We start from the raw sequence: 26,561 nt of genomic DNA on the forward strand, positions 1-26,561 counted from the left end.
TCAGCTCGTGTTTCTGCCTGCCCTTCCCGGGGCACGGGGGCTCCGCACCGGGGCCCGGGCACCGCTCGGACTCGGTAGTGACAGCTGAGCCCCAGGGGAGGGGACAGCGCTGGGAGGGGACAGGGGAAGGGAAGGGAAGGGAAGGGAAGGGAAGGGAAGGGAAGGGAAGGAAGGGAAGGGAAGGGAAGGGAAGGGAAGGGAAGGGAAGGGAAGGAAGGGAAGGGAAGGGAAGGGAAGGGAAGGGAAGGGAAGGGAAGGGAAGGGAAGGGAAGGGAAGGGAAGGGAAGGGAAGGGAAGGGAAGGGAAGGGAAGGGAAGGGAAGGGAAGGGAAGGGAAGGGAAGGGAAGGGAAGGGAAGGGAAGGGGGCTGTGTGTAGGGGACAGGGGTTTGGGGAGGGGGACAGAAGTATGGAGAGGGCACAGGGGCTGTGGGGAGGGGGAGAGGGACTGTGTGAGGGGACACAGGTTTGGGGAGGGGACAGGCCTGAGGAGGGAACAGGGGTTTGTGAGGGGACAGGGGCTGGAGGAAGGGGACCGTGTCTGTGTGAGGGGACAAGGGTTTGGAGACGGGACAGAGGTTTGGAGAGGGGACAGGGACTGTAGAAATGGGACAGGGACTGTGGGGAAGGGACGGGGACTGTGGGAATGGGACCTGGGCTGTGCGGAGGGTCCGGCTGGGACCAGGGTGAGAGGGGTTCAGAGCGACCCCCCCAGGACTCCCCCGTGTCTGGGAGTGTCAATGCAATCCCCACACTCACTGGATTTCAAATCTGGGGTGCCCCGATGGTTTTTTGGGACACTGCACCCGGCTCCAGGCTCGGCTGGGGGCGGGGGTGGGGACATCACATGGCACAGGTGACATTTGGGACAGCTTTGGCCCCGTCCCAAGAATTCCCCCTGCTGCTCTCAAAAAACGATTGTGGCTCTAAAACCAAACCTGTGGTTATAAACTCGGAGTTGTGTCCCAAAATTAAAGGTTTTAATGGAAAACCACTTTACGGAGTCTATTCCAGCCGCCAGTTTGATGCTCTCCCGCCCTTCCCAGGAGGGCGAAGCTGCAACTCTGCCTCCTCTGGAGGATGTCCCGGGGTGCCCGGCCCGGCTGCAGAGCCTGGATGGGCCGGGCTGGGCCGAGCTGGGCTGGGAAGAGGCAGATCCGTGGTGGGGGCAGGGGAAGGGTTCGCTCCTCCGGCCCGGCTGGGGGCCCGTGGGATGCTGGAGTGCTGTGGCCATGGAATGAACCCACCTGCAGAGCTGTCCCCAGCCCTGGAGCCCCCAAAATCAAGGACCTGGAGCTGCTGGAGAGAGCCCAGAGGAACCCCCGGAGCTGCTGCAGGGCTGGAGCCCCTCTGGAGCCAGGCTGGGAGAGCTGGGGGTGCTCCCCTGGAGAGGAGAAGGCTCCAGGGAGAGCTCAGAGCCCTGGCAGGGCCTGAAGGGCTCCAGGAGAGCTGCAGAGGGACTGGGGACAAGGATGGAGGGACAGGACACAGGGAATGGCTGCCACTGCCAGAGGGCAGGGATGGATGGGATCTTGGGAATTGGGAATTGTTCCCTGGCAGGGTGGGGAGGGGGCTGGGCTGGAATTGCCAGAGCAGCTGTGGCTGCCCCTGGATCCCTGGCAGTGCCCAAGGCCAGGCTGGACACTGGGGCTGGGAGCACCTGGGACAGTGGGAGGTGTCCCTGTCATGGTAGTGGGGGCACTGGGTTGGATTTTTCCTAATCCAAACCATTCCATGATATAAGGTGGGCAAATCTGGGGCATTCAGAGCCCTGAGGAGAGAGGTGGCAGTACTAAGGAAGGGAAAAAGAGAAAAAGAATTTTAAAAAAATTTTAAAACCACCCCCTTTAATCACCTGAACTGCCCGGGGAAGGGAAGTGCCCCGAAGCAGAACAGCACCAGCTGAAACTTTCCTTTGACTTTTATAATTACAGAATAGAAAAGAAATCCTCGATTCACGTTACAAAGACGGGCTCATAGAAAACCAAGCCAACGGAACAGAAACACCCAAGGTCCCAGAGCACCGTGCCCAGCTCCTGTGGAGCCCAGGGGAGGGGGGGAGGCTCTTCCCAGGAGCTTTAATGCCAGTGAGCTCTTCCTGCTGGGTTTGGGAAGGGCTGGGAGCAGGGGAGCGTGCGCCTCTCCATCCCATCCCATCCCAGAGCAGCTCAGTGTAGCATCCTTGGTCCTGGAGAGGAAAATAAACCCCAGAGATGCTGCTGGCCCCAGGGCTTGGGGATGGGGATATGTTCTGAGGGATGAGGGGGATCACTGCCTGAAAAAAACCACGATTTTCCATGGAAAAAAGAGGGGCAAAGGGTGGAAAATTATTGCCTGTAGAGTTCACAGCTTGGCTGGAGGTGGCAGGGAGCTGCGGGGGCTCAGCCCATCCCAGCTCCAGGCTCTGGCACTTCCAGGGCTCCATGTTGGGAAGGGCCAAGAAACCATTCCAGGGTGTAAAAAATTCCCCTGGCACTGGAGGAGAAACAGCTGGGAGGTAAATCCATCCAAATTCCCCAGCTCCCAGGGGTGCAGGGTGAGCAGATCCAGGGATCCTGGAGGAGCCACATCCCACGGAAAGGAGAGCAAGGAGGTTCTGGGGAGCTGGGACACTTCAGGAATCTCTTTTTTTCCTTCCAGTTCCTTCCAAGGCTTTTCCTTCCCAGCTGATCTTCCTTCTGCAAAGCAATCCCTGCCCAACCCACCTCACACCCCCCAAAATTCCCTCCCCCCGTGCCGGGTGCCGCTGGAGCTGAGGGATGAATTTGGCACCAAGCCCCCCGGGATGAAGGGACCAGGGAGGAGCCCCCAGCCCTGCTGAAGGCACGGTGTCAGCCTTGGGGGGGCCCGGCTCAGCCAGAGTCTACTCAGGCACTTCAAATTAAATTAAAACCCAAAGAAATGATTGGAAAGAAAAAATCCCAAAGCAACCCGAAACATTCATCAGATCCGTTCCAAGGGCTGGGGAGGGGCTGGGCCGCAGCAGCCTCGCTGGCAGGGAGGGGTGCAGGGGGATTTCGGGGTCCTGTTGTCCCCCCATGTCCCCAGATCTGGGGCTCGAGGCGATGCTGATGGACGGATCCAGCTCCTCGGAGCATCCCAGAGCGAGTCCCTTCCCCGCTGCTTCATCCCAGCATGGGGGGCTGGAGAATTCCTGCCGGGAGCACAATCCCCACGTTTGGAGCCAGTCTGAGGCAGATCCGCAGTTTCAGGAAATTGTCCCAACCCCTCCTGTCCCCAGGGCGGTGCCTGTCCCCGTGCCTGTCCCGAAGCCCCTCCGCTGCTCCAAGGAAAAGCCCGGCTGGGAGGGACAGATCCAGCGGTGTCCTGCGAGCGCTGCCACCTCCGCGCTGTCGCCGTGTCCCCGCCGCGGGCAGGGGGGTCCCGGGGGTGGCACAGCCCCCGCGGCTCCCGGCTGCTCGGGGGCTGTCCCGGGGCGCGGAGGGGACGGGCGCTCGCCCTGGTGGCCCCGTCGCGCCGGGGGTGGTGGCATCGGGGGGTGGGCGCTCCGCGGGGTCCTGGCGCCGCCGGCTCCCGGTTATCCCGAGCTGGAAGAGAGGGGACAGCAGGCGTTGGGAGAGACCCCGCGGGTGGGGACACAGAGGGGACAGCAGGCGTTGGGAGAGACCCCGCGGGTGGGGACACAGAGGGGACAGCAGGCGTTGGGAGAGACCCCGCGGGTGGGGACACAGAGGGGACAGCAGGCGTTGGGAGAGACCCCGCGTTGTGGGGACACAGAGGGGACAGCAGGCGTTGGCAGAGACCCCGCGGCGTGTCCCCGCGTGGGGACAAAGAGCTGCGGCCAGCGAGGGGACAGGGACCTCTCATGGGGTCACTGCTCTCTTCCACCCCCAAAAATGTCAGAGAGCGGCTGGGGAGCAGGGCTGGTGTCCCCTCACACGGGGACACTGTGCTCTTGGGGCTCGTTCCTCTCTCTTCTTCTTCTGTCTATTTTATTTTTATTTTTATTTTTGGTTTTTGGTTTCATTTTTATTATAATCAGCATTGTTATAATTGCTATTATTAATAATTTTATTGTAGTTATTATTATTATTAATAATAATACAGTTGCTACTGCTCCTATTGCTAGTACTATTATTCTTCTTGGGATCTTGTGCTTAATTGCAATTATTACACTGTTGTTACCCAAAGGCTCTCCTTGTTGCTATTTTTATTTTTGTTGATAATAATGCAGCTCCTCCTACAACTATTACTACTGCTACTATTAACATTATTCCTGCTATTATGTATTTTTAATTTCAGTTATTAAACTGTTGTTACCCCACAGGTTTTCTCTATCATTGTTGCTATTTTTCTTCTTATTATTAATAATAATAATACAGCTCCTCCTACTACTATTATTCTCGTTATTATATTTTTCTTAACTTCAATTATTAAACTGTTGTTACCCCACAAGTACTCCCTATTATTGTAATTGCTATTTTTATTTTTATTAATAACAATAATACACTTGCTACTACAACTATTACCACTATTGCTACTGCCATTATTCTTGTTATTATATTTTTCTTCATTTCAATTATTAAACTGTTGTTATATCACAGGTTTTCCTTATTATTGTTGTTGTTATTGTTATCAACAGCAACGATACTAATAACACTAATAATACTAATAATAATCCTGATACTACTAATAATAATGCTATTACTATTTCCATTATTCTTGTAATTATTCCTGGACCTCCCCACGCTGCCATTAATTCAATCACAGCTAATTAGAAACTGCAGAATGAGCTGTAATTGCTGCAGCCCGGCTGGCCCTGGGGACACGAGTGACCCTGGGGACACGAGTGACCCACCCCACAGAGATGGGCCAGCCCTTGTTTGTCCCCTCGCTGGTGAGGGGACCCTGCTGTCCCCTCCCTGTGCCCTCCTTTGGGGACAGGGGCACCCCTGCGTCCCTGAGCTGCCACTGCTGACAGGGGGGGATGGAGGGACATGGAAATGACAACTGCATTAATTAGTCAGTGGGTCATTAATGAGCTGCTGGGGACAGGGGGAGCTGGCAGGGCGGTGACAGTGTCCTGGTGTCACCAGCACCCCAGCCCGGGTCCCTGGCAGCTGGGCAGTGCCAGGGGGACACTGGGATTGGCAGAGGGCACAGGGAGGGGACAACCTCCCAGGACAGGGACAGGGACTGGCACAGGTGTCCCCACCTGGTGACACAGCCCCAGCCTTCTCTGCCAGCAGCTTTTGTGTCCCCTGTGTGTCTAAAGCTGCTGTCCCCAGCACTTCAAATCCATTTTTCAGCTGATTTTCCCAAATCCTGCAGCTTTCAGCACTGACCCCTGGCACCCCCTGTGCCCTGGGGGTGACACCGGGGTCAGGGTGGGCTCCCCTGTCCCTCTGCCCGTGGTGGCTTTGCCCAGTCCCACCCAGGCAGGGCTGAAGGGACACAGGGGACATCCTGTGTGAGGGACAGCGCTCCTGGGTCCCCCCAAGTGGGGGAGGACACCCAGGAACCCCAGGATGTGGGTGCTGGCACCGGGAGGGTGCCAATGCCACCATCCATGTCCCCGCCTGTGTCCCATCCCCACCCGGGGGCTGGGGGCTCCCAGGGAAGGACCAGCCCGGTGCAGGGGGGCACAGCACCCGTGGGTGCCCCTCTCCACCCCATCAGTGTCCCCAGGGAGGGCCCAGCAGCGTCACAGATGGGTTTGTCCCCTCCCAGCCCCTCCTTCCCTCCCCAATGGCATCGCCTGCCCTTGAATTTGCATACAAGGCTTAAAATATAATTAATTTTTGGCAGCGGGCAGAGCCTGCTCGAGGTTAATCCCTTTAGATTTGCGAGCCTTATCTCGCTGGAGTGTTTATCGAGCTCGGTTTAGCGGGGAAGGGAGAGCGAGGAGGAGTCGGCTGCGCTTATCTGGAGAGCCGCTGCTCCCCGGGCCGGCCGGGGCAGCTCAGAGAACAAAACAGCGAACACAAACCGAGAGCAGCATCCTCCCGGAGCGCCCAGCCCCGCCCGGGGCAGCCTCGGGGTTTTGGGGGGATGCACAGCCCCAAAAGTGCGCTGTGACAGCGCCGTGGGCACACCGAGGGTCCTGGCACTGAGCAGCCCGGACTCACGTGTAGAGCGGCTGTAGCTGCAGGTGCGACGTCTTCTGGGGTGCCTGGTACCCGTAGGAGTCAAAGCCGCCGATGAAATCAACTGGGGAGAGCCGGGAGAGCAGCGGGGTGAGCCGGGAAGGGAGCAGGGAGATCCCCGTGGGGTGGGGAACACCCCGGGCTGCAGCTGCAGCCAGCGGAACGTGACACCCCAGGGAAATGCCACTGCCCAGGGTGCGACTGGGAAGTGCTCAGAGCTCCTCCAGGGCCTGAAGGGGCTCCAGGAGAGCTGCAGAGGGACTGGGGACAAGGATGGAGGGACAGGACACAGGCAATGGCTGCCACTGCCAGAGGGCAGCCATGGATGGGATCTTGGGAATTGGGAATTGTTCCCTGGCAGGGTGGGGAGGGGCTGGGCTGGAATTGCCAGAGCAGCTGTGGCTGCCCCTGGATCCCTGGCAGTGCCCAAGGCCAGGCTGGACACTGGGGCTGGGAGCACCTGGGACAGTGGGAGGTGTCCCTGCCATGGCAGGGGTGGGATGGGTGGGATTTAAGGTCCCTTCCCACCTAAACCATCCCGTGATTCGGTGATCCTGAGCCACCACAGCATCCCGAGGAATCCCGGTGCTGCATTCCCAAGGGAATAAATCAGAACCACAAACTGGATCAGATCAGAAGGGACCGCTGATGTCACCCAGCCCAACCCCCGCTCAGGCAGGGTCACTTGGAATTCTGTCCATGCAGCTTTGGGTACCCCCAGGGAAGGAGACCGCTCTGGGCAGCCTGGAATGGAGCATCCAGGGAGGCACAGGGCCATCCCCGGCCAGGCCTTCACCCCAGGGAACAGCGGCCGGGATGGTGGCAGCATCCCGGGAAAACGCCGGGGGGAAGGATCCGGAGCAGCTGCCGCGGTGGCCGCGGTTCTGTTCCCTTCTCATCCGGCACAGCCCCGCTGGACTGAGAGATTCCCCCGCTGCCCGCGGCGTGGGCACTTCGGGAGAGGTATGGGGGAACTGGTGCTCTTTGGGGCTGTCACCCCGGGGGATTGCAGGCATGATACATCAGCTTTCACTGCTGGGGTTCCAGCCTGGAGCCTCATCCCGCTCCCAGCCTGTTCCCGGGGGGATCAGAGCCCAGCCCCTCATCCTGAGCAGTGCCGGGGCAGCTCTGGGGGGCTGCGGGTACCCTGGGGGTGCCCTGGGTGGGTGGACATGCCCCAGCTTCTCCCAGATCACCCCGTGTTTCCCCATACCTGACCCCTCTCCCTGGCACAGCCAGCACAGGGATGGACTCCAGGTGCAGCCAGGCTGGGAATTCCAACATTGCAGGATCCCCAGCACCACCCAAGTCCCCAAATGCCACACTGGGGTGGGCTGTCCCTGGGTGTCAGGGCTGAGAGCTCCAGGGCAGAGCCCCCCTCTCCCAGAATATTTCCCTTCCCGACTCAACATTCTGCCAGCTCTCGATTTTGACGCTATCCATCCATTTCCAAATCTAATAAGATATTCCATTAAAAAGATGCATTTGCATGCCGGGCTGAGGCAGCATTAATATTAAAATTGTGTTGGATGCGGGAGTTTGTGGGAGTGCAAATGTGCTCCAGAGCCGCCAGCGCTGGATAAACCCTTTGGAAAGGAGCTGCTCCCCCAGGCAGCGGCCAATTCCCCACGGAGATGTTTTATTTCCATGGAAAAGGAGGGAAAACACGGGGGTGCTGCAGCCCCGGGCTGGGCTGGGACCACCTGTGGGTCCGTGGAGTGCGGGGTGCTGGTCCCAGTGCTGGTCCCGGGGCTGGTCCCAGTGCTGGTCCTGGGGAAGGAGCACACCTGTGGCCCAGCCCTGCTGGGATCTGCCAGCTGGTGGGAATTAATTAATGGCAGATGAGCTTTTAATGCACTTGGACAGCCACGGCCTCCACCACCTGGTTCAGTGGGGCCGGGGCGCTTCCCAGGGGGGTTTGCAGGGATCGGGTGGGATCAGGAGGAGCAGTCCAGACTGGATAAAGTTAGCCTTCACTTTGCCTAAAACGCTGTTTTCCCCCTGGTTTGGGGTGAAAACCTGGCAGTGGGGACACAGCCCAGGCGACACAGCATCCCCAAGTCGCTGTGGCTGTCACAGGGAGAGGGAGGTGACAGCGGCCCCATCACACCCCAGCACCTCTGCCTCACCAGGAATGGGAAAATGGGGCAAAAACCCAACTAAAGGGATTTCCTCAGCTGCCTGGAACCTGGGCATTGCTTCCCCAGACCCCACTGGGAGCTGCCACCCTGCTCAGGGTGGCACCAGCCGAGGACACTGTGCCCCTGTCCCCCCAGCCAAGGCACTTACAGCTGTCCTCCTCCTCCAGGAACACTTTGCTGACGTAGCAGGCGTAGACAAAGCCGAAGAGCTGGGGAAAAACAGGGCAGGGAGAGGCTGGTTATGGGGTCATGGGCAGCACAACGGGCACGGTGCCAGTGGGGGCACGGCTGGGGGCCTGGGAGTGACCTGGGGGGGAGACTGGCAGTGAGCTGGAGGCCTGGGAGAGAACCGGGCACACTGGGAGTGATCTGGGGGCCCTGGGGATGACCAGGGGGCCCTGGGGGTGAACTGGGAGCAGTCAGAGTCCATCCCAGTGCAGTTTGGGGTGCAGCAGGGTTGGGTGGATTCAGCTGCACAAGGGGGGCTCTAAGGGGGCCGGAGCTGGCACCCCACAGAGGGTGCTGAGCCCCACACAGTGCTGGGAGCCCCTTTGGGGACCCCAATTCCCCTTAAAGCTCCATTCTAGGGAGCTCTGCCTCCAGGTGTGTCCCACTGTCACCTCCCCATAGGGAGTGACAGTCACCACCGAGGGGGGACCCTCCCTCCTGGCGGGCAGCACATTCCAGCTGCTCATTCCCAAGGAGTGGATCCTCCATCCCTGCAGCATCCAGCCCTCGACCTGACAAGTTTTGGGGTGGGACACACCCCTGGGGCGCTGGCAGGGCTCTGTCTGCTCCATGGCCCTCTGCTGACCCCAGCCCCACCACCCCGCCTGTCCCACTGCCGGTTTGGGATGGAGGGTGAGGAGGGGCCCCCTTACCGCCAGGAAGATCTGCGTGGCGCTGCTCACCACCTCGATGTACTGGTAGTCGAGCAGGCAGCCGCTGACGGTGATGACGTGGTGATCCTCGGGAGCCAGGTTGGAGTTGAGCACCGGCGTCACCAGGCAGCCCGGGCCGTTCTCCATCCACCACGAGCGGTGCAGCGAGGTGTTGAAGGTCATGATGAAGTCTCGGTCCTGCAGGAGGAGGAGGAGGAGGATGGTGGGTCCGAGGTTCTTTGCAGGAGGGTTGCACAGAAAATGGGTTTTCCAAGGCAAGGATGCTCCCTGAGGTCAGAGCAGGGCACCTCCCTGAGCCCCAGCCCGGGGGTTTGGGGTTTCCTCCCGAGCTGGCACCGTGGACATCCAGGTGATGCCCAGGTGACAGGGTGGGTGTCACAGAGCGGGCACCAGAGTGGCAGGGAAGGTGTTTGTGATGGTGCCTCCTGCCATCCCGAGGATGGGAGCATGGCAGCACCCCACCAGTGTGTTCCAGGGATGCAGGGCAGCCCCTGCTGCTTCCCCTGGGCTGCCGTGCCCTCATCCCACTCCCAGGGAGCCTTGCAGGGTCCCCTTGGAACATGTCCCCCCATTGCCAGCCCCCTACAAGCTTTGGGGCTCTCCAGGAGCTGTGGGGTGGCCTTGGACAGGCAGCAGCCCCTGGCTGCCCCTTCCACCCCATGAGGGTCCCCCTGGTACCCCTGGGGAGCCCCCACCCCCCGGAGAGCCCCCCCAGCCCCTCTGTGCCCCCCGGCTGTGCTGGGGCTGAGCCTCCCCCGCAGGAAATCACCGATCGGGGATGAAAAGATTGTTGCTGCTGGGGGCGGCAAAAACCCCGAACGGGAGCGAGTGGGTTTGGGTTTGTGGAGCTGGAGGATGTGGCTGAGGCACAGGGACAGGGGAGCTGTGACGGGCACCGGGGATTTCCACAAAAACCCGCGGTGGGAGGGAATCCTCCCCCTCTCCCCATCCTGCTGCGCACCCAGCGCTCCGGGAGAGCCTCAAATGACCTGGAGCAGCTCGGGGGGACGTTCCCAGCCATGGAACAGCCCCAAGGCTTTGCCCTGCCTGGGGCAGCACGGAGAGAGCGGAGCTGGCTGTCCCCAGCCCTCCGTGATGCCCCCAGAGCCGGGGAGGGACGCACAGGGACCCTCAGAGCCCCCGGTGCTGCCCCATCCCCGCGGGAAGTTTTGCTCTTTTTGGTGTAAAAGCTGTCATTTAACAGCCAGGGTGTGGTGGAGGCACAGCCCCATCGCATCCTCACCCCATGGCCGCACGGTGACCTCCCAAAGCCGGGAATGTTGATCCCGGTGAGCTCCAGAATCCCGGGAAAACTGGGAATACACAGCAGGGGGGTCTCCTCCTCCCCCCCACTGCCCTCCCCATCTCTGCCAGAGACCCTGCCCCGAGCTTTCCTGTCCTGCTCATCCCCTTCCCGGTGCTCCGCCTCTCCTTTATCCCCTCAGTGGAGATAAAGGAAATCCAGTTCGGGTTGGGAGGCGGCCGCTCTCTCCACTGTCGGTTTGTCCATCCCATCCCACGGGAATTCCGTGCTCCGGGGAGGCAGCCCCGGCATCCCCCGGGCCCTGGGGGGGCACTTTTGGGGGAGAAGGAAGGGGAGGAGGATGAGGAGCGCAAGGGCGGGCAGGACGGAGGGAAGGATGGAGGGAAGGAGGATGCAGGGAGGAAGAGGAGGAAGGCGGGAGCGTTACCTGCGACAGGCGCCCGACCTCCAGGTAGAAGCAGATGATGAAGGCGTTCCAGCCGACCCACAGCACCAACCACACCGCGTACTGCGGGAGGAGAGGGGTCAGGGCACGGGCACCCCTCCGGCCCTGCTCCAGCCCCTCCGGTCCCGCTCCAGCCCCTCCAGCCCCGCTGCGTCCCGGGGGTCCGGGCTGGGATCGTAGAATCAAAATCACAGCCCGGTTTGGGGCGGAAGGGACCTTAAAGTTCATTAATCGGGGCAGAACCCATGCGGGCACCAGGCATCATCCCAGCCTGCGTTAGTGAGCCCTAATTGCAGGGGAGAATTAATGAGGTGGGGAAGGTGCTTGCCTGAGTTGTTCCCGAGGAAGTACATCCACCAGCTGTGCCTCAGTTTCCCCATGCATCAAACTCCAAACACTCACTGAATTTCCCATGTGAGGGCTCTAATTCCCACCCCTGCCATGGCAGGGACACCTCCCAAATCCCACTCCAAGCCGTGTCCAGCCTGGCCTTGGGCACGTGCAGGGATGGAGCAGCCAGAGCTGCTCTGTCCCCAGGGGTACAGGAGGGGCCTGGGGCTGAGCCTGCTGCACCCCCAGGGTGGTACCTACCATCATGAGGTATCTGGATCTGTACTGGATGGTCCCAAAAATACCCAAAATCACGGCCATGATGTGCAGGAAGTTCGCCAGGATGGGGGCCCACTGGTATCCCAGGAAATCAAAGATCTGCCTCTCCAGCGCCGCCACCTGCAACAGAGCGGGGAGGGGCAGGGATCAGGGCCGGGCACCCCCGGGTGCTGAGGGCAAGGAACAGCTGGGAATCTGTCCTGGATTGCCAAGCCAGCTGTGTTCCATTTCCCATCTGCATGGCAGCTGTCTCTGTTCATTGGGCAGTTTTCCTTATCTCTTCCACACCCACTCCTCCCTCCAGGGACATCTGCTGATCACAGGCTGTGGAATGTCCCTGCAGGGCTGATAAGAACTGCAGCATCCATGGGAGATGTGAGCCCAGGGGAGGAGTCAAGCATTCCTGCCCGGATAGAATCTGAGATTCTGCAGCACCAGCACGGCTTCTGCACTGGATTCCCAGAGGAGCAGCAGCTGCCCCTTCCCCTGGAGCTGCAGAGGAAGACTCCCCCCTTGTCCAGGATCCTGCTCCAGCAGAACCACCCCTGGCACTGCAGGAGGGCTGAGCCACAATTCCAATGGGACTGTGCCAGCACCCTGACCCACAGGGTGTCAGGCTGTGTCTGACTGTCAGTGCTGGTTTGGTTCACTGCATTGTTTATTTTATCTTTTTATTTTCTTCTCTATTAAAGAACTGTTATTCCTGCTCCTATATTTTTTTTGCCTGAGAGCCCCTTAATTTAAAATTTATAGCAATTTGGAGGGAGGGGGTTTGCATTTTCCATTTCAGGGGAGGATCTTGCCTTCCTCAGCAGACACCTGGCTGTTCAAACCAAGACAACCACTGGGAATTCCAGGGATAATGGGCTGCAGTAGGCTGGAATGTCCGTGTGGTGCCTTGGCCAGCAGGACTGGGGTTATTTGGGATATTTGGAGCTAAAAGAGGAACCCAAGGAGATGTGACCCCGCAGCACCCTCTGTGCCTCACTGCCCCAGCACTCAGAGCTCGGGCACTGCTGAAAACTCATCCCAGAGGATGATTTATGGTGGGAAAAGCCTCCAGCTCCCGTGTTTTGATTTCCAGCCCATCATCAGTAGATCCATGGGGCTCTGATGGCTGTTACCATCTCTGATCCACAAACGAGGCCATGCTGCAGGTGGGTAAATCCCCCAGCAGGGCTGGCAGCTGAGGGGATCCAGCCCTGATCCCAGCACTTATTTATGGCTCCACTGCTCCTAATCACAGGATTAGCTCCAAGGAAAGGGTGAGCAATGCGAGGTGGGAGTGCTGGAACGTTCAGTGATGGGTTTAATTCAAAAAATGGGAATTCTGGATGAGGTCATGTTTTTTTAAAGAACTTTTAAGAGAGTTTTAGGGAACTTGAGGGTGCTGGCACATCACAAGGTGCAAGGACAGGTCAGCAACAGCCTGGAAAACTCGAATTTTTTTTCCATTTGTCTTACTCAGCCCTGTCCCACCACTCTTTGAGGTGCCCCAGATTCACCCTGAGAGCTTCAGGGCCCCCTGTTCTCCTCACAGCACCATTCCCCAGTTTTCTGCCTGAAAAAGGGGAAGTTCATCCTGAAAACCACAGGAAAAAGGGGTTTGCATCCCCCCTCCATTCTCCAGCAGCTCCCTAAGGGATCTGGAATCAGGGGAGAACCCATGGGGTCCCAGGCATCATCCCAGGCTGGGATAGTGAGCCCTGATTACAGGAGAGAATTAACGAGGTGGGGAAAGTGCTTGCCTGAGTTTTTCCACAGGATGTTCACCAGCCGTGCCTCAGTTTCCCCATTCACCAAACTCCAAATACTCATTGACTTTCCTTTGTGAGGGCTCTAATTCCCACAGATTCCAGCCCAGCTCCACTCTAGGGCTGTGATATCCCACCCCCTACCCTACCCCTGGGGTAGGCTCTGCTGGATCGGTGCCAGCAGGACCCTGATTTTAATTAAAGGCAACGCAAACCCTTGGAGCAGGTCTGTGGGGCTGGGACAAGGCTGTTTGCACTGACACTGAATTCACTTCCCTGCTTGTTCAGCTCTCTGAGGAAACAGCCCCTGGAAATGCTCACAGCCGGGCTGTAAATCTCCTCAATTGAGGAATGTAAATAATAAATGATACAGGGAGCACACTGCTCGGGGTTTATGGCCCCCCATCCGTCTGGGGCTGTCAGTGGAGCTGCTTAACAGGAGCTGGATGGCAGCTCTGGGCACCAGGGATGCTCCCAGCCGAGGGATGGCAGCTCTGGGCACCAGGGATGCTCCCAGCCGAGGGATGGCAGCTCTGGGCACCAGGGGTGCTCCCAGCTGAGGGATGGCAGCTCTGGGCACCAGGGATGCTCCCAGCCGAGGGATGGCAGCTCTGGGCACCAGGGATGCTCCCAGCTGAGGGATGGCAGCTCTGGGCACCAGGGATGCTCCCAGCCGAGGGATGGCAGCTCTGGGCACCAGGGGTGCTCCCAGCTGAGGGATGGCAGCTCTGGGCACCAGGGATGCTCCCAGCCGAGGGATGGCAGCTCTGGGTGCCAGGGATGCTCCCAGCCGAGGGATGGCAGCTCTGGGTGCCAGGGATGCTCCCAGCCGAGGGATGGGGCTGGGGAGAGCCTCTGAGGGATCCCTGAGTGAAGGGATCACACCCGTGTGGCTCCTTAATTCCAGCCTGAAAGAGGAGGAGCTGGGAAGACCCTGCTTGAAGCAAATTCTTCTCCATCCCAAAGAGGCAGGGTTCGGGATAAACACCCCAATTTCCCCATGGATGAGCTAATTAGGGGCTGCCAACTGCATCACAAAGCTCTGCTGAGCCACCCCAGCAGGTGCAGTCCTGCTCCCTGGGTGCTGTTCCAGCTCTTTTCCTCTGTGGGAAGAGCAGATCTTGGATTTTCCATCCTCGTGAGATGCAGGTTAAGGTTAAGGGACAAACAGAGACTCACAAAGGGAGCGTGGCTGCAGCTCCCTGGCTCTCAGTGCCCACCAAGGGCACCCAAGGGCATCCCAAGGGCAGCCCCACGTGTGTCACGAGTGGGGAAACTGAGGCACAGCCTCCAGAGGAGAGTCCAGGTTTGGTGCCCCTGCCTAGGGAATTGCTGCTCCTCGGGCTGCTCCAGCCCCCGGAGCATCGCCCCGATCCTGTGGGGGTAAAATGTCCCTGGGAGGGACCTCCGGGACCCCCAGCCCCTCGGTGACAGCAGCCCTGGCTCCGGGGCTCAGCGTCATCCCAAGCAACTTCCCAGCAGCATCCAACAGAGCCAAAATTGTTCCGTGGGCTCAGAGCATCCTCTCTGCCCCTGGAATGGGAATTCCCTCTGCTCCCAGCACCCCCAGCCCCATCCACACACCGCTCTCCTCCCAGCCCCAGCAAACGCCCTCCCACTGCTAATTAAGATAAACCTGTGGCTGATCAATGCAACGAGTTTTAGGGCTCCCTCTTAATTAAACACTCACGAGTTCATCGATCTCTGCAGCAAATCACGGCAATCAGCTGGGGGCGGGCGCTGGTCCCGCTCATCCCAGCCTGAAAGGGATTTGTTTGCACCGGGAAACGGGAGCGGGAGGGGCCGAGCCCCATCAGTGAGGGGAGGGCAGTGCCCCGAGGGGACAGCCGTGGGGACACAAGTCAGCCGGGGCTCAGGGAGATGGCACCAGGGAGGGAGAGGTGGAGGAAAATGGGATTTTTCCAGCGTGCTGGCACCAAATTTAAGAGGGAAGGAGTTCCTCTGTCCCTGAATCAGCCGTCGGTTTTGGCGCCCTCACCTTCTTTCAAACCCATCCCATCGTTCCAAGCTTTCCCAGTCCTTAATCCCCACAAGGAGGGTGGGAGAGCTCGATCCTGCTCTGGCTGTGCCGGGAGCATGGCAGGGACACCAGGGAGCCCCTTCCCCACCACAGCTCAGAAACTGAGCTTGGAAATCCGACTGCGAGGGGGGAGTGCTGGGTGAACACCCCAGACCCAGCACCCTTGGAAAGCAGGAACTTTCCTCCCCAGCAGCTCCTCCTGGAACCAGAGAATCCCAGAATGGTTTGGGTTGGAAAGGACCTTAAATGACCTTAAATCCCAACCCATTCCCACGGCAGGGACACCTCCCACTGTCCCAGGTGCTCCAGCCTGGCCTTGGGCACTGCCAGGGATCCAGGGGCAGCCACAGCTGCTCTGGCAATTCCAGCCCAGCCCCTCCCCACCCTGCCAGGGAACAATTCCCAATTCCCAAGATCCCATCCATGGCTGCCCTCTGGCAGTGGCAGCCATTGCCTGTGTCCTGTCCCTCCATCCTTGTCCCCAGTCCCTCTGCAGCTCTCCTGGAGCCCCTTCAGGCCCTGCCAGGGCTCTGAGCTCTCCCTGGAGCCTTCTCTCTCTTTCCTGGAGCAGTCAGGACCTGGAGCTGGCGCTGGGCAGGGTCCTGGAACAGGAAGGATGCTGCTCCTGGCTCCCTGCTGCTCCTCAGCCCCGCAGCAGCATCTGCACCTCGGGCTGAGCTCTGCGCTCCCCGGGGCTGAAGGAGCATCCCTGGAGCTCCAGCCCAGTCCCACCCCAAAGGTGCTCCAGGACCCCCCATCCCCACCCTGACTCCCTAGCAGGCTCACCCCTCCCCCAGCCCCTCATTTTGAGGCAGTTTAGGGCATTTTGGCTCTGCCAACACCTTCCCTTGCCCATGAGGAGCCCCAGGAGCTGTGGAAGCTGCTCCACCCCGAATCGGCCGCGATTTAAATGAGAGGAGAGTGCGGTTGGTTATTAGGGAGGTGCAAACCCCGCTGTGAACCCAGGGACTTCATTTAATGACTTGGAAACAAGTTCCTGACCTACTTCCATCTCCAAAAACCTTCATAAAATCACAGACGGAAAGAAATGAAAGGCGCCGATCCCTCTCCAGCACTGGGTGGGGATGAGCAGGATGCGGCCCCAGCTGGGAAGAGGCCCCGATGCAGGGGCAGAAACTGGGGTGAAAGAGACACAAATCGGGTCCTTGCCCAGCTGGGACAGTCCCTGGTGGACCTGCAGGTTTTGGGGCCCCTTTGAACCCCCCAGGGTGGGAGCTCCCAAGGCGTGGCTGGAGCATCCCTGGTGCCCGGGATGTGGCACTGGGGACACTTGGGGTGTGCCAGGGCCCCTCAGCACCCCACGGCTTCCCCTCCTCTCTCCCATCCGATCCCCCCTCCCCTTTCCCAGTTATTTCATTTCCCCGCATCCGGCGGCGTTGCCATGGGAACGCAGCCCCGGCTGGATGCGCCTGTCCGGACACCCCGGGATCCCGATGGAATCTGCTCCATGGGATGCGCCCCTGGGGGTGTCCCCACCCCTGGGACCCCCTGGGGACCCCAGCGTGCCATCCCTTGGGTGCCCTCCAAGCCCTGCTCCCACATCCGTGCCCCTGGCTCCGTCCATCCCTGAGGTTCCATCAGGGAGGGCTGGGAAATGCAGCCTTGGGAGGGCTAATGGCCATTATTATTATTATTATTATTATTATTATTGTTGTTGTTGTTGTTGTTGTTGTTGTTACTGTTATTATTATTATTATCCCTAAATGCAGCTGATCAAACCTGGCCCATCCTGTTCTGGCTCCACCACAGGAAAGGGAAACTGAGGCACGGCACAGAGAGACATCCCCCCCCAAACCTTCACGGTGCTTGAGATGCTGGGAACGCTGAAATCCAGGGAATTTGGAGTTCCCACATAGAGAGGGGATGCTCCATGACCACCTCCCGATGATTCTCACCCAGGGGGAAGCTCCTCCTCATTTCCACCCCTAAAACAAAGCCCTGAGCCCCATCAGCCCCAAAACTGTGGGGTCTGGGTGCATTTGGCTCCAATATTCCCAAAAGAACCTCGGGAATTGTGATTGTTTTTGGGCTTTTTTCCCTGAAAACACAAATTCCCGATTTCCCCAGGAGCAGGCTGGTCTAACTGAGCTGCCTCTGATAAAATATCTCCTTAACTCTGACACAATATCTCGTTTCTATCTCGCTGAGCTTTAGCACGACGCCCCGGCTCCTGCTGGCAGCATCCCACAAACGCTGCCGTGAGATCCCTTTCCCCTCCTGCCTCCCAGCCAGGAAACTTTTCCACGCCGAGGGAAAGCCGAGGCGATCGAAGCAGCTCAATTCCCTGCCCTCCCGCACAGCAGCTGGGTGTTCCCGCGGGGAATGGCTCCATCCCCTCGGAACTGCTGCTGCTCCCGCAGGAGGGAGCCGGGATGGTCCCGTCCCTCCCGGGCTGTGCTCAGCATCCCCCAGCGTCACCTTGCAGCGACCTCGGCCAGCCCAGGGTGCCCTGGTGGGGGGACACGGGGTGGTGGCACTTGTGGGAGGGGGTGCCAGGGTGCCGGAGTGTCCCTCGAGAGGGGGATGCAGTGGGAACAGCCCAGGCGGGAAACTGAGGCACGGGGCTGTGACCACAGCTGGACCCAGCGTTCCAGTGAGGCTGAGGTCACTGGTGGTGAGCCTGCCCAGCTGTGCCTCAGCTTCCCTGGAAAATGGCCTATTCCTGCTCAGCATCTGCTCTCCTGGCCAGGGGAAGCAGCTCCATGGAGCAGGTCCTCAGGGAAACTGAGGCACGGCGGAGTGCAGGGAAGCTCCAGCCCTGGAGAAAGGCTGTGCCTTGGGAACACCAAGCTGGGAGCTGCTCCAAGCCCATGGGAGCCGGGCTGGCACCTCTGGGGTGGCCAGAGAGCCTGCTGTCCTCTCAGCCATCCCATCCCATCCCATCCCATCCCATCCCATCCCATCCCATCCCATCCCATCCCACCCCATCCCACCCCATCCCATCCCACTGTATTCCATTGTACCCCATTGTATTCCACTGCATCCCATCGTAACCTATCATATCCCATTGTATCCCATACCACTCGTCCATTCCCAATTCCATTCATGCCAATCCCATCCCATTCCATCCATTCTATGCATCCCACATATCCCACTATATCCCATCCATTCCCAATCCCACTCCATCCATTCTATGCATCCCGCATGCCCCATCCATCCCATCCATCCCATCCCATCCCATCCATCCCATCCCATCCATCCCATCCCATCCCATCCCATCCCATCCCATCCCATCCCATCCCATCCCATCCCATCCCACAGCAAATAAACAAATCCCTGTCCCATCCAAGGCGGATCCCTGAGCCCCGGCTCAGCCTTGCAGGAATTTGTCATGCCCAGGGACATCAGCCCCCAAACCTGAGCCCCATAAAGAAAATCGGGATTAATCCAGGACCTCAATCAGGCATGAATCCTCTTGGACAGTCCCAGCAGAAGCCACTGAGAGGTGGAGTGTTAATTAAAATGGAGGGGAAATTCCTAAAAAATACCCACAAGCAAATGGGGAATCACTCAGGGAGGAAACCTGGGGGATGTTGAGTTTTAATCTGTGGGTTTGGGGATGAAATGTGGGTTTAAACCTGACAGATCTTGGGCCCAGGTCTGAGAAAACTAGGGCTTAAATTTGGGATGTTTTGGGTTTAAATTTGGGGAATCGTTGGCTGAGATCTGGGGGAGCTGGGGCTTAATTTTGGGATCTAAGATTTAAGACAGTTTGTGCTTTGATCTGGGTTTAGGGTTTGGATTTGGGGATCTTGGTCTTAGATCTGATGGATTTGGGGTTTAAATTTAGGGAGTTTTGTGCTTTAATTTTGGAGATCTTGAGTTTAAATTTGGGGAATTTTGTCCTTATATTTGGGGGATCTTGGACTTAAATTTGGGGGATTTGGGGATTAAATATGGGGGATCTTGGGCTCAAATTTCAGAAACTTGGGTTTAACCTTGGGGTATTTTTCCGTCAAATTTGGGGGATTTGGAGCTTAAATATGGAGCATCTTGGGCTCAAATTTGGGAATCTTGGATTTAACTTTGGGGGATTTTGTCCTTATATTCAGGGGAACTTGGGCTTAAATTTGGGGGATTTGGGGTTTAAATATGGTGGACCTTGGGCTCAAATTTGGGAATCTTGGGTTTAACTTTGCAGCACTGCACGGCCAGAGTGAATAAAATGGGAATCCAGGAGATATGTGGGGAGCCTGACTCCCTAAATCACAAATTCCGGGAATGAGGCACAGACAAAGGCTGGGGATGATGTGGGAGGGGAACTGGGAGGGAAAAGCAAAGGAACGGGACAATCTGCTCCAAAAATTTGCCAAATCCGAGCAGGACGGGGCAGGATGGATGCCGGAGGAGATGCCCCAGCAGCCCGCGGTGGACACGGATCAAGCCGCAGGCAATTTCCATGCTAATTCTCCCGGTTCTGTTCTTTATCCTGACATCTGGGAGAAGCCAGAGGTGTTTTTCCCCAAATCTCAACCGATGCCTCAAAGACATTGTTAATATAATCCGATAGAGGAGAGGAAAAAATGAATATTATAGATATATATTAAAAAAAAAAATCCAGTTGTCTGACTTATTTAGCGCCACTTTCCGTAATCAATTCTCCCAGGGAAGAGCCCTGATTAAAGCCAAGCGCATCGCTATGGAAACCGGCATTCCCTCCTCCCACGGCCCGCGGGCTGCGAAGGAGAAGCTCGGCTGAGGAAATCTGCCTGGTAACAGCCCCGTTAATGAGCCGGGCAGCAAAAATAATCCCCGCGAGCGCTGGCGCCGCCAAAGGAGCAGCCGGCGGCAGCCGGTGGGGAGGCGAAACGGCTCCCAAAATATTGATTTTTCTGGGATTGTTTTGGAGGAGGAGGGGACGCTCCCACATCCTGGAGGGATGAGCGGACATCTGGAGGTGGTTCCCGTGCGCGCCCACCCAGCCCGGCGGGTGTGGGTGTTTCTTCCAGCGTTTATCCAATTTTTTTTTTTTTAGCTTTAAAAGCCCGGATCAAACCACGCAGGTCTGAGGGATTCGCCCGCCCGGCGAGGTGGGAGCTGCCGGCGCAAATGGGATTTATGGGATGGCCCCGGTGGGATTCCCTCTCCTCGGGGTAATTCCACAACCCACGGGCACCCGCGACTCCGGGCGAGGGGCACCACCCCCACTGCCCACTCCCATCTTGGGCTTAAATCTTGGGGGAGTTGGGGCTGGAATTTGGGGATCTTGCTCTTGGATCTGGTGGATTTTTGTGCTTGAATTTGGGAGAGTTTAGGCTTATATCTGGAGAATTTGGGGCTTAAATATGGGACAGTTTGGCTTAAATATGGGAAACCTTTGGTTTAAATCTGGAGGATTTCTATTTTAAATATGGGGATTTGGGGGCTTAAATTTGGGAGAGTTTGGGCTTAAATATGGGAAACCTGTGGTTTAAATTTGGGGGATTTGTATGTTAAATATGGGGGATCTTGGGCTTAAATGTGGGAGCACCCCCACCATGGGTGAGAATTTCTTGGAGAATTGGAGATTTATTCTTATTTCTCCATTGAGTAATGGGACCTGGAGGGTTTGGGGTCTCCTCCTGGCTGGATGAGCACCTTGTAAGGAGGAGGTGCTGGGATATCAATTCCCATGGGCCGTAAGGAAATGGTTGGAGGGTGGGAGGTGAATGGCAGAGAAGGGGCTGGGATGTTCCCTGAGCCCTCAAGGAGCTTTTTGGGGTGCAAAAATCTGCCCAGGACATCTCAGTATCCATTGAGGAATTCAATAACAATCCCATCAACATTCTTCCTAAAACCCCGATCCCTGTCACTGCTCCAGGGGTGAGGGTGCAGCCCCTCTGCCCTGGCAGCGGGACTGTGCTCCAGGCAGGGCCAGAGCATCCAGCCATTCCCACCACCCTCCACCTGCATCCCAGGGCCACGGGAGCTGGAGAGGCACCCAAAGGGAAGCACTGTCCTAATAAACCCAGAATGTTTGGAGTAACCCCTCCAGCGAAGGGGCCAGTGGTGCTGATCCCGATGATCCCTGTGCTCTTGGTCCTAATGACACCTCTGCTGTAGATCCCAATCATCCCTGTGCTGGGGAACCCAATGATCCCTCTGCTGTAGATCCCATGATCCCTTCACTGCGGATCCCACAATCCCTGTGCTGTATATGCCAGGATCCCTGTGCTGTGGATCCCAATCATCCCTTCACTTTGCTGTGGATCCCACAATCCCTTCCCTGTAGATCCCAGGATCCCTCTGGGTGGATCCTGGGATCCCTTCACTGTGGATCCCACAATCCATTCACTGTAGATCTCACAATCCCGGTGTTGTGCATCCCAGGATCCCTCTGGGTGGATCCCACAATCCCTGTGCTGTGGATCCCAGGGTCCCTTCACTGTGGATCCCACAAACCTTTCACTGTAGATCCCACAATCCCTGTGTTATGGATCCCAGGATCCCTGTGCTGTGGATCCCAAGATCCCTCCACTGTGGATCCCAGGATCCCTCCACTGTGGATCCCACAATCTCTCCACTGTCGATTCCACAATCCCTGTGCTGTGGATCCCAGGATCCCTCTGGGCGGATCCCAGGATCCCTGTGCTGTGGATCCCAGGATCCCTTCGCTGTTGATCCCACAATCCCTGTGTTGTGGATCCCAGGATCCCTCTGGGTGGATCCCAGGATCCCTTCACTGTGGATCCCACAAACCCTTCATTGTAGATCCCACAATCCCTGTGCTGTGGATCCCAGTATCCCTGTGCTGTGGATCCCACAATCCCTGTGTTGTGGATCCCAGGATCCCTCTGGGCGGATCCCACGCTCCCGTTCCCGTTTCTCCGGGCAGGATGTGCGGCGCGGGTGCCGCGGCCAGGGGCGGGTCATCAACCGCAGCCATCGGCAGCTCGGGAGCTCATTAGAGACTCCTTGAACAGCCGCACAAATTGCTATTATTAATTGCTTCGCCCCCCTTCCATCCCACCCCCGCGGGAGGGGTTTGGGATGGGTTTCCCAGCCCCTTTCTTGGGTGGGGGTCGCGGATGAGCAGCTCCGGGGCTGGATCCATCCCGTCCCCGCTCCACTCCGCTGCATGCCTTAAGGACAAGACGTGACAGCGGGATGTCGTGACAGGTGACATCCCGAGCCCAGCAGGGATGCGAGTCCATCCCCACCCTGGGCAATCTGGGATTTTCCCCCCAGACCTGTTTTTCCTGCTGGCACGGCTTTGCCAGCTGGGTGACGGGCGCTGTCCCACCCCATCCCCTCCTGGATGTACCCACGGGGGGGTGAGGTTTTCCATATGAAAATATTTCGGGAGAACCCAGCCCAGCAGCAGCACGGGCTGGACCCCGCTAACGAGGGGGCGTTAATTGCGAGCCCTCGCCCCATGTTTAATTCACGGCCCTTTGTTAGGGCCGGGTTTGCTTTGTCTGGGAAGTGGCACCTACCCGCGGGACCGACCCTGACACCACACAGCTCCCTCTGGGGGAGGGCTGGATTAAAAATAATTAGGGCCTGGGGCTGCTGCGAAGTGGGGGATGGGGTCATTAGGGGGCTGGGGTCATTAATGGGGTCGGCATCCCCCTCACGGAGGAGAGAAGGGGCAGGGGACATGGGGACAGCCCAGAGCACCATTGCCCATGGAAGGAGGCACAGGGGGACCCCAAAAGGTGGTGGGAGCATCAGCCCAGTGTCCAGGCCGTGGGTGCTGCTGGGCTGGGACTTGCCCCCACATTTTGAGGTGGAAATTCTCATTCCTGCTGTGGGTGCACCCAAAAGTTTGGGGTTGGGGCCTGAGGGTGCCAAAGCTGGGGGCAGCACCCACGTCCTGGATGGATGATGGAGAGAACCTGCACCAGTGGGGCATAAACCAGCCCCAAATGGGTGAGGGTGTCCCTAAATACAGCTCCTGACACCACCAGAGCCCCAGGCAGACGCCCCAAAGTCACCCCAAATTCCCCAGATACCCACAGCTCCTGGTGGTGCTGGACCAGGATCAGCCCCAGGATCAGCCCCAGGCTGGGCTCAGGAGCAGCAGCCTGAACCCAGGTGGGATGAAGCCCTGGGAGGATGGGAATGCGACAGGGATATCCCCACCCCCAGAGGCACTGGGGGACCTGCACCTCTCCACAGGCCACAACCCCACAACTGCTGAGCTTTGGGGTGGGAAAAGATCTAAAAAATAGAAATAAAACTTGTAACAGCCCACCCCCCGTGGGTGTTTCCTGGCCACAGCAGCACCAGGCTGTGCTGCTAAATGGAGTCCCTGGGGGAGCCAGCGAATCCAACCCACGAGGCAAATCCCAGGAGGGAACAAAACAGGGAATAAACACAACCCTGAAATTCCCATCGCTCCAGACTGTGCCCTGTGTCCCTCCCAGGGGGACAGGGGGACACCCCGGGTGTCCCCAGGTGACCACAGGCAGTGGCAGGGCTGGAGCTGGAGGGGATTGTGGCACAGCCAGGGTGGGCACAGGGACCCCCAGCCCCGGGGACTCCCACGCCCAGTCCCAACTCCCAGCATTGTCCCCTGGATGTCCCCACCCAAGCCTGGCGGTGGCACCCACGGCCCCAGGGCTGCCCATCACCACTCAATGGTCACGGGATGCCACCCACAGGTGCCACCTCCAGCCCTGGGCACACCCCCAGCTGCTCTGTGACCACCCCAGCAGTCCCCACAGGGCCACGGGGACTCGGTGCCAGCCCTGTGCCACCAGCCCTGTGCCACCAGCCCCTCCCAGGGCTCTGGCTGTGGCCGCACCCCCGGGCCGAGGGAGAACGGTGCCAGGCGCTGCAGACCAGGGCCGGGGAAGGACGGAGCCGCCCGAGGGCTCCCAAAGCTGCCGGGGCGGATTGGCAAGCGGCGGTCCCCTGCAAGGGGAGGGGACAGCAGGGGACACGAGCTGAGGGGGTCCCGCAGGCACAGATGGAGATGCCAGGTGTCCCCAGGGTGGGTGAGAGGGACGGGGCTGGTTCCTGAGCCAAAGCAGGGCAGGGAAATGCAGAGAAAACACAAATCTGAGCCTGCAAAGGTTTGAGCAAAGCTGCCGACCCCGGGCCCAGCTGCTGCACCCACGGGGGGGACCTGGGTCCTTTCTCGGGGGTGGGGGACACAAATCGGGGCGGGGGGACCCAGCTGGACCCCACAGCCACGGCTGTCAGCACTGCTGAGATCCAGGGGGGTGGAGAGGAGGGGCAGAGAGCCCGGGAGGGTGGGACAAGGACTCTCAGCGTGACACTTGCAGGCAGTGCCTGAGCACCACCATTAATCCGAGCTGTGCCTGCACGGAATTAGAGCACGGGCAGGGCTTCCCTGGGGCTCCCATGAGCTCCTGCATTCCAAGAACCCTCCAGCCCCACTCTGAGCATCACCCCGAGCAGCCTTCACTCATCACAAGTACCCTCAGCTCCCACTCTGAGCACCCTCCATGCTCACCCAACCACTCCAAGCACCCTCCACTCTGCATTCCCACCCCAAGCACCTCAAGCACCCTGAGCATCCCTGATTCCCACCTGAGCATCCTCCCCATGACCCAGCACCCTCCACTCCCACACTCCCACCCCAGGCACCCTCAGCTCCCACCCTGAGCTTTGTCCCCTGCCCTCCCCTGGGACATTTCCCACTCGGGGTTTGTACCTGCGAGTCCCTGTGGGGTGACGTGAGTGTGTCCAGGGGGAGTGACACCGCTCCAGTGACATTCCCACAGATCCCTGCAGCCCCAATTCCCAAACTGGGACAGTCACTGAGGTCACCCCAATGGCCCCATGCTTTCCCAAATCCCATCCACCGAAGGTTCCACGTTTTCCTGCCCCAGCACGAGGCCAGGGGAGGCAAATCTGCCCTGCTCGGGCTCCTCTCAGCTCCCTGGTGCCACATTCCCGGGGTTCCAGGACACACATCCGTGCTGGGAAAGGGCCTCGCTATCGATCCGGCCGTGGGAAGAGACCACAGTGCCCCAGGGTGCTAATTAGCCCTAATCAAGGTAATTAGCCTGCGAGCCGAGCAGCAGGGCAGCCCCGAGCTGTCCCCCGTGTGTGACAGCACAGCTGTGACCGAGGCCAGGCAGAGCCGGTGTGGGCAGGGAGGGTGACAAAGGGTGACAAAGGGTGACAGGACACAGCCAGGCTTTGCAGTGCCATTGTCACCGCCAGCCCCTGGGTACCCCAGGACCCCCCGCAGCCCGCCCAGGACACAGATGCCCTCTGCCAGGACAGAGCCAGGAGGTGGCACCCGGGTGGCAGAAATCGCCTCTGGGGGGATCCCAGCCCATCCTGCCGGCCCAGCTCAGCTCGGGGGTCCCAGCTCACACCGGGCACCCCAAACCCCCCATGCCCTCCTGCACCACTCCCTCCCTCCCTGCAGCTCCTGCTCCCCATCTCCTGCAGCTGCTGGGATGTGCTGAGCCCCCCTCCCTGCAGGAGCTGATCCCTGAGGGTGGCAGAGAACACCCCGAGGGTGGGCAGGGAATGGCCCTGAGGGTGGGCAGGGAATGATCCTGAGGGTGAGCAGGGAATGACCCTGAGGGTGAGCAGGGAATGACCCTGAGGGTGGGCAGGGAACACCCTGAGGGTGAGCAGGGAACACCCTGAGGGTGGGCAGGGAATGATCCTGAGGGTGGGCAGGGAATGACCCTGAGGGTGGGCAGGGAATGACCCTGAGGGTGGGCAGGGAACACCCTGAGGGTGAGCAGGGAATGATCCTGAAGATGAGAAGGGAAGATCCTGAGGGTGAGCAGGGAATGACCCTGAGGGTGGGCAGGGAATGACCCTGAGGGTGAGCAGGGAATGATCCTGAGGGTGAGCAGGGAATGGCCTGAGGGTGAGCAGGGAACCAGCACCCGAGGCAGGTCCCACAGCACCTCCCATCCTGCACACCCATTAAATAACGTGACCCCGTGGGGGCAGAGGGGGTCACATCCTGTGCCACTGCCCCCAGGCACCACCTGGGCCATTGTTTTTGTCCCCCCAAAATCTCCTTCTACCACAGATGAGACCCCAAGGAGGGGGAATTTCCCCCAAGCACATGGGAGCTCTTATGAATCTCGTTAAAAACCCCTCGGGGTTTAATGTCCTGGTTAAACACAGCCTGGGCTGCCCTCTGCCCGCTTTGCATTCCCACTTTTCCAGCCTGTTACGTACGAATTTTGGAAATTTAAATAAACAGCTGCTTTCAAATGGGGGAAAGGGGGGAAAATCAGTGCCAAGGGGGCCATTCTGAGCTGTTCCAAGCATCCCCCAGGATTTGGGAAGAATCTTCTCTCCCAACTCAACCCTCAGTGTCCAGCAATTCCAGCCACGCTGGCTGCTGTGGG

General features: G+C 58.8%; 1 protein-coding gene across 1 annotated transcript in view; it reads right to left on the reverse strand.

Annotated features, from left to right (window-relative positions):
- Positions 1 to 1,828: 1,828 nt before the first annotated feature.
- Positions 1,829 to 26,561, reverse strand: part of NKAIN1 (sodium/potassium transporting ATPase interacting 1) — a 32,646-nt gene continuing 7,913 nt past the window's right edge. The window contains exons 2-7 of the mRNA XM_064398349.1: positions 11,449 to 11,586; positions 10,840 to 10,920; positions 9,128 to 9,325; positions 8,395 to 8,455; positions 6,088 to 6,169; positions 1,829 to 3,546 (exon numbers count right to left, since the gene is read on the reverse strand). Coding sequence (XP_064254419.1) covers positions 3,537 to 3,546; positions 6,088 to 6,169; positions 8,395 to 8,455; positions 9,128 to 9,325; positions 10,840 to 10,920; positions 11,449 to 11,586 — 570 coding nt within the window. The 3' untranslated portion in view covers positions 1,829 to 3,536. The remainder of the gene's footprint in view (positions 3,547 to 6,087; positions 6,170 to 8,394; positions 8,456 to 9,127; positions 9,326 to 10,839; positions 10,921 to 11,448; positions 11,587 to 26,561) is intronic.

Source organism: Passer domesticus, chromosome 24 (genome assembly GCF_036417665.1).
Source record: "Passer domesticus isolate bPasDom1 chromosome 24, bPasDom1.hap1, whole genome shotgun sequence".
Taxonomy (NCBI): domain Eukaryota; kingdom Metazoa; phylum Chordata; class Aves; order Passeriformes; family Passeridae; genus Passer; species Passer domesticus.